The sequence below is a fragment of the Strix aluco genome, chromosome 34 (genome assembly GCF_031877795.1).
Source record: "Strix aluco isolate bStrAlu1 chromosome 34, bStrAlu1.hap1, whole genome shotgun sequence".
Taxonomy (NCBI): domain Eukaryota; kingdom Metazoa; phylum Chordata; class Aves; order Strigiformes; family Strigidae; genus Strix; species Strix aluco.
In genome coordinates, this window is record NC_133964.1 from 861,570 (window position 1) to 874,139 (window position 12,570).

General features: G+C 52.3%; 1 protein-coding gene and 1 pseudogene across 1 annotated transcript; both read left to right on the forward strand.

Moving 5' to 3' along the window:
* The first annotated feature begins 664 nt into the window (after positions 1-664).
* On the forward strand, positions 665-1,383 carry LOC141917137 (olfactory receptor 6E1-like; annotated as a pseudogene).
* A 9,101-nt stretch (positions 1,384-10,484) lies between these two features.
* Positions 10,485-11,612, forward strand: LOC141917150 (olfactory receptor 14A16-like). Its single transcript, XM_074810238.1, has one exon. The coding sequence runs from the start codon at positions 10,485-10,487 to the stop codon at positions 11,544-11,546; it is 1,062 nt and encodes a 353-aa protein (XP_074666339.1). The 3' UTR covers positions 11,547-11,612.
* The last annotated feature ends 958 nt before the right edge of the window (positions 11,613-12,570 follow it).

Sequence of the window (12,570 nt, forward strand, 5' to 3'; positions counted from 1 at the left end):
GGTATGGTTGAGTAGAGACCTGCTTGTCAAAGTAAAGGGCAAGAAGGAAATGCACAGGCAGAGGCAGCAGGGACAGGTACCCTGGGATGAGTAGAGAGACGCTGCTGGGTTGTGTAGGGATGGGGTCAGGAAAGTCAAGACACAGCTGGAGCTGAACTTGGCAAAGGATGCAAAGAATAAGAAGAAGGGCTTCTACAGGTACATCAGCCTGAAAAGGAAGGTCAAAGAAATTACATCCTCCTGATGAGCAAAACTGTGAAACTAGTATCAGTAGAGAAGGAGAAGTCTGAGGTACTCAACAACATTATTTTCTTAGTCTTCTCTGGCAACCTCTCTTCCCACACCTCTCGAGTGGATGGACCACAAGGCAGGGACTGGGGGAGCAAAGTCCCTCCCACTGTAAGAGGAGATCAGGTTCAGGACCACCTGGGGAACTGAACATACATAAGTCTGTGGGACCTGACGAGTTCCATCCCAGAGTCCTGAGGGAATTGGCTGATGTAGTTGCCAAGCCACTCTCCAGGATATTTGAAAAGTTTTGGCAGTCAGGGGAAATCTCTGGTGCCTGGAAAAAGTGAACGATTGCACCCATTTTTAAAAAGGTAGAAAGGAGGACCCTGGGAACTACCAGCCTGTCAGCCTCCCATCTATTCCTGGAAACATCATGGAACAGATTCAGCAGCAGCAAAGGAGGTGCTTTGCCCAATCCTATTTCTATTTTGCCCTGGGCTGTACAGAGTTGGTTCTCCTTGCTGTCATGTCCTTTGACCGCTGTGTTGCTCTCTGCCAGCCTTTGTGTTACGCCGCCATCATGAAGCCTCAGCTCTGCATCCACCTGGCTCCTGCTGCTGGGTCATGGGCATCACACTCTCGAGTTACCGTCTGGTCCTCCTCTACCAGCTGACTTGCTGTGGCTCCAACAAGATCCACCATTTCTTTTGTGACAACTGCCCCTTATTCAAACTGTCCTGCTCTGACAGCAGCCTGCTGTGGAAAATAGACTCTGGTTTAATATCAGTTGGCCGACTGGCTTCCTCATGTTTAACTCTGGCATTTTACATGCGCATCCTTTTCTGTATTCTACACCTTCCAGCAGCCTCTGGGAGGAAAAAAGCTTTTCCTACGTGTTCTTCCCATCTCACCACCTTGGCCATTGCAGATGGGAGCTGCATTGCTCTCTGTGTGTGACATTCAGAAGATGTTTCCTTGGAGACAAACAGATCTGTAGCTTTGCTGAACACTGTCCTGTACCCATTCTTAAATCCGCTCATCTACAGACTTAGAAACAAGACGGTGATCCTGGCCCTGAACGAAGCCATTGCCCGTGCGACACTACAGCTTTTCCCCTACTCATGGTGCATTTCTGGACAGCAATTCCAGTGATCTGCTCTCGTCTGTTAAATAACACCAGTGCACAGGTGTGTCACCTCCAAATACAGATGCCTCAGGAGATTTCTGTTCTTGTTGGACTGTGTCAGGTGAAGTGAGAAGAAGCTCATCTGCACACACAAAGGCGGCACCAACAATGGCAGGAGGAGTAACTCAGTGAACACCCTGCCCCAGCTGCTCCCAGGCCCATCACAGCAGAGCCACCAGCTCATCAGGAGCCCATCTCCACAAACCGAGAAGAGCCCCGAGGCACAGGGGCAGGTGGGATCCCAATTTACAGGCTCCTGAGGAATGAACGTCTTGTCCCAGCTCCTTCCAGGGCTGCCCTGGGAGAGCCACCAGCCCCCTTGTCAGGGGTGAAACCCGTCAGGATGAGCCACTGAGAGCAGCTCTGGGTCAGCATTTGGACTGAGGGGATTGTTGCCTAGGGGTGTGGGACACATGATGGGATGCAGGGCAAGAGCATTTTTGGATTGCACAGGACTTATTATGGGATGTTTAGGGGAGAACCCCGCCAAGCCAGCCTGTCCTGTCTTTTCATTAAACTTAATTTCTAACTTTTTCTTGTGTGAGGGAATCTCTCTTCTGCATGAACATGTGAGCATGGGGGTGTGAGTGCAGCAACTGGAGCAGGAGCAGGGGGTCAGACAGCCCATATGTCATTAGTGCCAGCAACTGAGAGACTGGAGTGAGTGAACTTAAGAGTCTGTGTGTGACTGGGGTGGTCTGTGCCAGCATCTGGAACGGGGCTGGGCCTCGAGGGCTTGTATGTCCAGGTGCCTGCAACTGGGGAGGCTGGTATCCAGGGGCAGCTGCTGAGGAGAGTGAGTGTCCGAGCCCAGCTGCTGGAGGGATCCACCCTGTACAGGAATATAGGATAGGATAGGATAGGATAGGATAGGATAGGATAGGATAGGATAGGATAGGATAGGATAGGATAGGATAGTTCCGTTGGAACGACCTGCAATGACCATCTACTCCAAATACGTGACCACTTCAGGGTGGACCAAAAGATAAATCATGTTATTACGGCATTGTCCAAATGTCTCTTAAACACTGACAGGCTTGGGGTGTCGACCACCTCTCTAGGAAGCCTGTTCCAGTGCTCCACTGCCCTCTTGGTAAAGAAATGTTTCCTGATGCCAAGTTTGTACCTCCCCTGATGCAGCTTTGAACCATTCCCACACGTGCTGTCACTGGATACCATGACAAGAGCTCAGCACCTCCATCTCCACATCCCCTCCTCAGGAAGCTGCACAGAGCCATGAGGTCACCCCTAAACATCCTTTTCTCCAAACTAGACAAACACCAAGTCCTCAGCTGCTCCTCACAGGACATTCCTTCCAGCCCTTTCAGTGTTTTTTTTGACTCCCTCTGGATTCATTCAAGGACCTTCACATCCTTCTTAAATTGTGGGGCCCAGAACTGCAGTTTTCTCCTTCCATTACTCTTTGTTCATTCAGACACCTCTCACCTGTGCTGCTGCTTTGAGCTTCAGGGACTCAAACCTTGCCTGTCTCAATAGTCTGATTGTCTCTGGCCAAATCTTTCATTATGTTTATATCTACCTTTTTGTATCTATGTAGCTAAAACACTTCTCATTAAATTATCAATTGTCAAAAGGCTGTAGAAGGTTGAGGAGTGTGATTTATTGTTTATAATACTTGATCATGCTTCACTTTCTTTTTTTTTTTTTCTTGCAATTAGGAAAACTTCTGTGCCTGTGTGCAACCATTTCTCTCAGGAAAACAGGTGGGAGATGGTGCAATGGAGCTGTAACCTCCCGCTGCAGACTGCAGTGGAGAAGTCGGATGTAAGGAAAAGGGATGTAAATCCCAGCTGGCCAATGACAGAAATGGTGAGGCTGGGGAGGTGAGGAGCAAGGTTGTCCAGACAGTGCCAGACCTCAAGGGGCTGCTTCTGCTACCTGTGCAGAGCTCCTGAGGAGACCCTCTGGATCAATATCAATTGCAGAAGGCTTCTATCACCTCTTCTCTAATCTGAAATGTCAATAAAAATAACTGTTAAAATAAAAAATAATTTTTATTAGATCCTCTTTGAAATCTTCCTGCTTAACTACACTGTGAAATGACTCCAATGAGCTGTACAAGTCCTGAAGACTTGAAGAAAACTAAAGGAAGAGAAATAGCTCGTTAGGGTTTTCTGTATTTTAATGAGCCCCATGGTGTATTTGGGCCTGAGTCCATGAACCTCAGATACTGAGAGGAGACTGAGCAAAGTACTCAGGAAGTCAAAGTCAGCAGCAAAGCTCAAAGTACCTTGAAGCACTGATTGGCCCCACTGAGGGCCACTACTGACAAAGCCTCTCCAGGGACTAGTTAGAGCAGATAATTGAGGCTGGGATTGCAGGTAGGCAAAGGCACCCTGCAGGTGGCTGTAATGCTGAGAAACCCCTTGGTTTGTTTTATGAAGCAGAAAGGCCAAGCCCTGACCCTCAGGCCCTGGGAAGGAGATGCTGCCCCTCATGTGTGGCTCAGGGCTCTTCCTGGGGGCAGTGGGGTGTGAGGGTGAGCAATGCCAAGTGTAGGAAAACTGCACAACACCTCCCGGCTTCCCCAAGCAATGGTGAAGAGTAAATGAAGTCCAGAGCCTCAAAATAAAGTTTTTCCTCTTAGGCCTTGGTGACAGAGGCAACTGCCATAGCCAAGGGGAGAAAGAACTTGGTCCTGTTGGGCCTTTTAGCCTTGCCAGAGCCCTTGGCCATCTCGACTGCAGGCTGTCCCACACTGTCCCATGCCTGCACCTCTTTCCCTCCAGGCTGCAGACTCCCATCTTGCTTTCCCACCTAGCTCCTACCTCAGCATTTCCACACCTTCACTGATGTCTCTCCACCTTCACCGCCTGTTCCTTGGAAGACAAAGCCATGGGCTGATCCTGACTCCCTCGGGGTGATCTCTTGCACCACAATGCTACCATTTGAGTGAGATAGCTTCTTCTTCAGATGCAGTCTGAACCTTCCAAGATGCACTTTGTTGAGATTTACTTCTCTTCTGACTACCAAGATGTTGCGGGAGGATATTGGACCTGCACAATGAGAGTTATAACAAGCAAAGCCATTTATTTTGCCAATAGTACATACATATGCTCTCGCCAAAGTTCTTACTTCATAATTAGCAAATCAGCAATTAGACAGTTATCAACCTTTTCTCCTATCAACATAAGACCACTCTAACACGCGCTGTGCAGACCAATCACCCTGTCGTTCACACGCTGTTCACGCGGCGGTAACTTCTCACAGCTCAGCACTTTCCCACAGCTCAGTGTTGCAGCTGTCCGTTGTTTTTCCCTGACACCTTGGCACAGCTCAGCAGTTTCTGATCTTTCTCCCAAGGCCTGTTTCTCATCACAGCCTAGCTGTTGATTCAGAGGCTGTGCAGGGCTGACAGGCCGATGCCTCCCACACCAAGAAATGCTCCATCATCTCTGAAACCCCCCTTCAAGCAGTTGCAGGCTCTTGGTACAGTGCCCTGAGGCTCCACCTCACCAGGCTAAAGCAGCCCAGGTTTCTCAGCCTCTCCACAAAGTCCCCATACCCCGTCCTGGCAGATCTGCTCTGGTGCCTCTCCAGTTCCTCCTCATTCCTTCAGAACAGGGAGCCCCACACCCTGACACACTAGTCATGATGTGGTCACCACAGTGCTGATGATCACTCCCTTGTCTGAGTTGGCCACATGCCCCCTAACGCAGCCCCACAGGCAGCTGGCCTTACTCACGGTGACATGCACCTCTGCCTTGTATGGCATCCCTAGTGATGCCCAGGCCCTTCTCCTCGGGGTCACTCCTCTGCCAGTCAGGTCCCCGCATGCCCCCATCTGTGGGGTTATTCTGTCCCCAAATGCAGGACTGGCCACTTGGCCTTGTAAAGCTTCATGAGGTTTCTACCGACTGAACCCCAGAGATTTTCAGGGTCCCCCAGCAATGAAGGTGGCTCCAGGGCCAGCTGTTAATGTGCACGTAGAGGAGAGCATTCCCCCATGTTGAGTCAACAATCACTTTCCACCTTCCTTTCAACCAAGGTTTTCTAACAGAGGTCCATGGTCTTCCAAGTCTGCACTGATTACCAGGGCCTAAATTTGTGTCCCTTCCTCCATCTGTTTAGAGGAGACTTCATCCTCCTGCTATCCTTCATCAGGAGGTTCGTTGATGCTGACCCAGAAGACTGTGCCCTGAAGAGTCAGTGATCCTCATAACAGGAAACCTGAGTAGACCCAGGCCTGGGCTGTGCCGGGCTGTGCTCCATGTACAGCCTGGGCTTCAGGCCCTGTTGGGCTGAGTGTATCCCCTGGTCAGAAGTTAAACTTGATTGTAAGAGAGAAGAGTGCAGGAAGCTCCCACCTGCCACTGGCGATCAGGCCATCTGCATGTCCTGACCTTTATACAAGTGCAGCAACAAGTGCCCATGTGAACATCCTCTTTTTGGGGCAGGAGAAGTAAGAAAACACTTGTAAGAGTAACACTGTAACTTGTAACACTGAAAGAGCTCCCAGGAGCAAAAGGAAATGATTCAACAGGTGGGATCTGCACGGCTCGCTGCACCAGGATCAAAAACATATCCTGGTGCAAAACAACATCCAAGTCTGCTGCTGGCCTGTCAGGGATTCTGGCAGATGTGACCTCAGAGCTGCCTTCACAGCCATGCACCTTCTGCTGGCCCACGAGATCCTGAGGCACAGCTGACCTCATCACAACATTCCACAGCAAATCCTCTTCATGGCCCACGAGGTGATCAGATACAGGTCACCTCAGGTTCCTCTTCCAAAGCTTCATGGCTGCTCTAGAATCCTGCAGTCCCTGTGCTGCCCCCAAGGGCCAAACAGACTAAGTCAGGATTAGGAAAGGGGTTCAGCGTGAAGGGGTTAGAGTGTGGGAACAAGGGCTTCAGAAGGTTAAGTGGTAAAACCCAGGCTTTTACTGGGGCACGCTGGAATGCCCTGGAGTGTTCTGGCCATGGGAATGGAGGGTCTGAGGCCAGCAGAAGTCGTGGTACCTGCCTTTTTCAATCCCCCTTCTGAGAGACCATGAGACCTCACGGGTCTCTGGGATGTCCCCAGTACCAGCAAGGGATGGGAGGACCAAAGTGCCCTCCAGTTCCCCAGACTGGATGCCCTCCAAGTCCACCCCACTACTTACCACCATGCCATAACCTACACTGGCTTCGAAGAATGCCTAGGGAAGAAGAGCAAAGGGGTGGCCTGGACTGGATCTTGGTGGGGTTGGGTGTGAGACACAGATTTCCCCAGTCCCTGCAGGCCCATGGCTTCCCCCTGGTCTGAGCAGGAAAATCCCTTTTGCTCTACCTGGCCCCATTCCTCCAAGTGTCACCTACAATACCTGTCTATGCAAGGACCGGGAGTGGGGATGGAGACAAGGAGAGAGTGAGGAATTCATGTCCTTCAGAGAGGATGGGGTTGAGGTGGGGGGAGACCCAAAGACAGGGCACTGGGGTGAATTAGTGGACACCAGGGTACTGGGCTGGGGGTATTGCAGGGACAGGACTGTGTCGAATGCAAGTGAGGATTAAAGGAATTCAAGTGGAGGAGACACAGAGACTTCAAGCACAGTGGCTGCTGGGGTCAGAAGGAAGAGGACTGCAGAGGACAAAAATGACAAGATTGAGAGAGTGTTTGGGAGTGGGGGTTCAAGGAAGGGGATCTGGGGACACTACTGCAGTGGACAGGATGAAAAGCAAAAGACTGAGGGGAAAGATGGAAAGAAAGGCATTGGGAGGGATCAAAGGGAGGGGATTTGAGGACCCCAGATAGGACATGAAAGAGATCCCAGGGATGAGATGTCTGAAGGGACCAAAACAAAGAGATAAGGAGGCATAAAAGGGGTGGAGGTGGGGGCATCAGGACAAGAAATCTGTGGGGATCCTCTCAGGGAGGAGACGGGTCCAACAATTCCAACAGGAACTCAGGCTCTGGGGACAAGAACATTAATTGTGGGGGAAGGGGGGGAACAGATGGAATTGTGGAGGGGAGAAAGCTGCATTGCTGGGGGCTGGAGGTGCAGGGGAGCCTGCAGGAGCCCCTGGCTTGGGAAAGGGAGAGGCCAAGGCAAGGGATTTCGTGCTCATCACTACAACTTCGTTCTGCAGGAGAGCTGATATCCTGCAGCCAAGACCCATGCCCAGCCTTAAGCCCCTTCCCATGGCATTGGGGACTCCCCTGAGCATCTTCCAGGGTACACAGCAGGATGGGGAAGAGCAGGGCCATGGTGAGCACTGCGACCTTCATCTTCTGTGGTGAGAGCTGGGTGAAGCTGGAGAAGGTAAGGTCAAGATTTATCTCTCCCAGGACTCCTCCTTGCATACGCCCAGCACCCACCTCAAGAGCACCCAAGACAAAGCCAGGCTTAGCAGAAACACCATCCCTGGCCACAAGCCCAGCTCCAGCACAGAGTCACCCCCACATCCAGCATGGATTCAGCCATTTTCCCTGGCATCAGTCCAGCTTCCTGCATGGGGCAGCTGTACATGGAAGGGCCCAGGCACCTCGGGGTGGTGATGGGGGGTGGACAGAGCACCCCTGACAGCTCGACATGTTGTGGGGAACTGTGTCACAGGTTTACAGAAGCCCAGTTAGACGACATCCATAGCTCTTCCCTTGCCCATTGATGTTGTCACTGCATCTTAGAAGGCCACAAGGTAGGTCAGCCAAGGTGAAGCCATGCTGTCTCAAATGACTTCCCTGTCCTCTAAGAGCCTCAACACAGCTTCTAGGAGGATCTGTTCCATGATCTTCCCAGGCACAGAGGTGAGGCTGACACAGCCCTTGACACAGTAAGTCTCTGGGTGCAGGGCAATGCAGTTGCAGGTGGTGGAGGGATCTGGTGAAGCTGGCACAGCCACCAGGAATCTCCCTGGTGTCTGTACTCCTACAGACGTGCTCCAGAGCAGGGCTTCCCTGCTGCACTGTCAGAGGGACAGGCCATGGCCGCTGCCTTCTCCCGGGGACGGCTGCCGCGAGTGCAGCCAGGGGTGCCCAGGGCTGTCCTTGAGAGCAGGGTCCCTGCAGCCCAGGGGCTGTGTGCTGGGGCAGGGACTCTGCCGCCTGCCAGGGTCAGCACTCAGCCTGCCCGGGGAGCTGCCCAGGGTGCTGTGGGGAGAAGCTGTGTGGGGAAGGAGAGACCCCCAGCAGGGCAGGGTCCTTCTGCTGTGGAGAGGGTGCTGCGTGGGTCAGGGCTGCTCACAGCTCCAGATCTCCACTGGACATTGGCAGAGGCAGCATTTCAAGAGGAAGTTCAAGGCAGGGATTACTATAAAGAGAAGGAGCTTTCTTGAGTCTCTGTTTACAATTTCCTGCTTTTTGAGAATTTGGGGGGAGAAGTGGAAAAGGAGTTCTCATGCTTGAAGAAGTCATTGAGAGTCCTGAGCTATAAGTCTGAGTGAGCAGTATGTTTGATAGCAGCCTCCTAAAGTGCCTTCAGCCACTCCCCTGCCTATGGCAGCACCAGCATCACCCATCAGGGTTGTTCTGACCTGCCCTTTTCTACCTGCAAACAGGAATATGCACCCAGCCAGTGCCCTGCAAACAGGCAGGTTTCTGTTAGGCCAAGGTGAATGCCCAGAGGTTGGGACGGGGTCTGTCCATGCTGACAGGGAAAGACCTGGCACAGGGAACCACCTTCCAGGAGGAGAAACTCCAGACAGCAGGGACATGGTCAGGGAATGAGAGGAAATGCGAACAGAAACGTGGGAGGGAGAATTCAGAAATCTCCATATCATCGCCTCCAGTGCAGACCCCTTCCTCTGAGCAAGCCCCTTTCCTTCCTTCTCTCCCACCCAGCAAAGCCTCTGCCCTCAGGGCAGTGGGGTCCAAGGCATGAACCTCCTCCTCTACAGCCCGGGCTGCGGCAGAGCCGTGGTGCAGCTCTCCAGCCCCGTGCCCAGTTCCCTCTGAAGATCACAGGGGCTGGGAGCAGGTGCCCGGCAACGTTGGTGTCTGGGAGGTGATGAGCACAGCTGGGGAAGGGTAACGCTGTCCTGAGGCTGCCCCTGCCCTGGCCTCTCTAAGCCAGACCCTCACTGTATTTAAACTTGTCTCTCCACTTCTCTGTGTTGTTGCTGTTGTTATTTCATTCTTGCTGTCAGGGATGGGAGTTTCAGCTGCAGGTCACACACTGATCTTGTGGGCCCTTTCACGCAGCTGTGTGCATGGGAACAAGTGTCCCAGCTTTCCCCTCACCTGTGGAGATCTGGTCAATGCAATCTCTGGGGCTGGGGTGTGACCTAACTCTTACTTACTGAGGCACCACCATTAGGACACTTGGCTGTTCCCTTGAGGTGTCCTTCCAAGGTGTGAGCTGCCCTCAAGGATGCAAACCTATCTCAGAGCACCTCTGGTTTATCTTAAAGTCCCATAGAGAAGCGCAGAGATACTGGGACTGAGGAAATGCTGTTGGGTTGGTGAACTGAGCTGTGTGTGTCCTGGGCTAGAAGTGGGATGCTGAGACCTTGAGAAAGAGTGAGACACTGAGTGGTCTGCAGTGGATCCCTCTGCTCTTAGCAGTGTCTGGTGTCTTTTCAGAGATACATGGGAGGGAGACTGCCCTCCACCTCCGGAAGGTGCAAGCACAGGGCAGCTGGGAACAGGCTCAACCAGCTCCCTTCACTCTTCACTAGACCACAGGGAATCCTTTTGGTTCTCCGATCTCACAGCCATTGGGTCTGAGTGCAGCAGAATTTTTCAGGATTCCTGGTTTCAGAGAACAGTCAAACAGCATGATGGGGGAGGTCAGAAAAAAAGATTGCCTAAATTACTTTCTGCCACCCATATTCCTTAGAACTAGGAGTGCGGATTATGACAAAGCCTTCTAAATGAGGAGTGATTTCATCTGACTAATTTTAAATACCAAATCTAGTCCCTCCTCCCCCTGCCACATTCCCACATACCCACTGCAGTGGGGCAGGGCTGCCTTCTCCAGAACCCATGGGCAGAGGCCCTGCCCATCACAACATGAAATCACAACACTGGCTTCAGAAAGTGAAGCTCAAGTCAGGAGACTGAATGAATGGTTCACCCAGAGGCAAAAAAAACAGTTGTGTGTGGGGTAGGGGGAGGGTCTATAAAGAAATGGCACAGGTTTTGCTCAGAGAACTCTCTTCCCACTTACCACTGGCTTTTCTTCCTGTAACAGTCCTCCAGATCCAGAGGCAGCAAATGTCCAACACCAGCTCCATCACTGAGTTCCTCCTCCTGGCATTTGCAGACACACGGGAGCTGCAGCTCTTGCACTTCTGGCTCTTCCTGGGCATCTACCTGGCTGCCCTCCTGGGCAACGGCCTCATCATCACCGCCATCGCCTGTGACCACCACCTGCACACCCCCATGTACTTCTTCCTCCTCAACCTCTCCCTCCTCGACCTGGGCTCCATCTCCACCACTCTCCCCAAAGCCATGGACAATTCCTTCTGGGACACCAGGTACATTTCCTACTTGGGATGTGCTGCACAGGTCTTCTTCTTCTTTTTCTCTGCTTCAGGAGAGTATTTCCTTCTCACCATCATGTCCTACGACCGCTACGTTGCCATCTGCAAACCCCTGCACTACGGGACCCTCCTGGGCAGCAGAGCTTGTGTCCACATGGCAGCAGCTGCCTGGGGTACTGGGTTTCTCTGGGCTGTGCTGCACACAGCCAACACATTTTCACTACCACTCTGCCAAGGCAATGTCCTGGACCAGTTTTTCTGTGAAATCCCCCAGATCCTCAAACTGTCCTGCTCACCCTCCTACCTCAGCGAAATTTGGCTTATCGTGGTTAGTGTCTGTTTACTTTTTGGATGTTTTGTTTTCATTGTGGTGTCCTATGTGCAGATCTTGAGGGCTGTGCTGAGGATCCCCTCTGAGCAGGGACGGCACAAAGCCTTTTCCACGTGCCTCCCTCACCTGGCTGTGGTCTCCCTGATTGTTGGCACTTCATTCTTTGCCCACCTGAAGCCTCCCTCCATCATGTCCCCATCTCTGAACGTGGTTGTTGCAGTTCTGTACTCAGTGGTACCTCCAGCAGTAAACCCCCTCATCTACAGCATTAGGAACCAGGAACTCAAGGATTCCCTGAGGAAAGTGATTTGCTGTTTTTCAGCAGCCATATACTGTCAGCCATTCTCTGCAAATGACTCCCAGTATAAATCATGACAGCCCAAGCATTTTTTTCCTTCTTTATATAATTATTTTTTCCTTTTTCCATTTGTGATGATGTGGTCTCCAAAGACGTTCAATTATTTATTCCCTCCTACATTAGTATCCACCCATCTTGTGTGACTCAGGGACTTTGTCTAAAGCAGAAATCAGGCAGTCTGTGTCTTTAAGAAAAATAAATGAATGCATGACTTATTTGTCTTACATCCATCCTTACCAGGGCAGGAATAAACGGGGAATGAAAATACCTTTCTAGCTGCACCAGCTGTGGGGTCTTCTGCTGGTCTGGGGAGAGGGGGTGGCATAGAGGGGCTGCAGAATCCTCAGGATCTGCTGGAGAGGAGAGCAGGACATGCAGGGTGCCCCTGACATCCTTCCCCTTGTGCCATGGGTGCCTCCCATCTCTGGGGCTGACCCCTCTCTGCCCCCGAGGAGCTGCTGTGCCCTTCAGAGGGGCTGAGGCTGTGAGTTGAGTGCCCAGAGCACCCTGCAGTGGGCACTGCCTTGGGACCAGCCCAGACTGGGCTGTGCTGGGGAGAGAGGTGGAGAGAGGGCAGGGGAGGTGGTAGAGCTTGGAGGGAGCTGGGCTGGGATGGACAATACCGGGCAGAGAAACCATCAGCATATAACTCTCACTGAGTGACCACCCCCAGGGTGAGGACTCTGACCAGGGCATTTGTGGTGCAGAGCCAGGGCTTGTCAAAGGGATTGAAGACATGCAGGTGCAGGAGAGAAGAGGCTGGTCTGTGCCCTTGGTGACATGGACAGACCAGGAAGGTGGCCCAGGGCCTTCACTACCGCCCTACATCTCTCATTGGGCATTTCCTGCACTGGCTGCTCACCCCAGGCTTATGGGTGAGTCTTTCTGCGAGACCATCTCCATCCTCCTGCTGGGCTCAGTGCCTGGATGGGGGGAACGGCCAGCCGTGCCTGGTATCTCTCCTGGCCCAGACCCCAGCAGACCCTGGGGCAAGGCTGTCTGCAAAGACCAGCATGGGACACAACTGGTTCTGGGCAGGGG

Excerpts from the sequence above, each read along its gene's own strand:
- LOC141917150 (XM_074810238.1), top strand. The coding sequence starts at position 10,485 with ATGGCACAGGTTTTGCTCAGAGAACTCTCTTCCCACTTACCACTGGCT.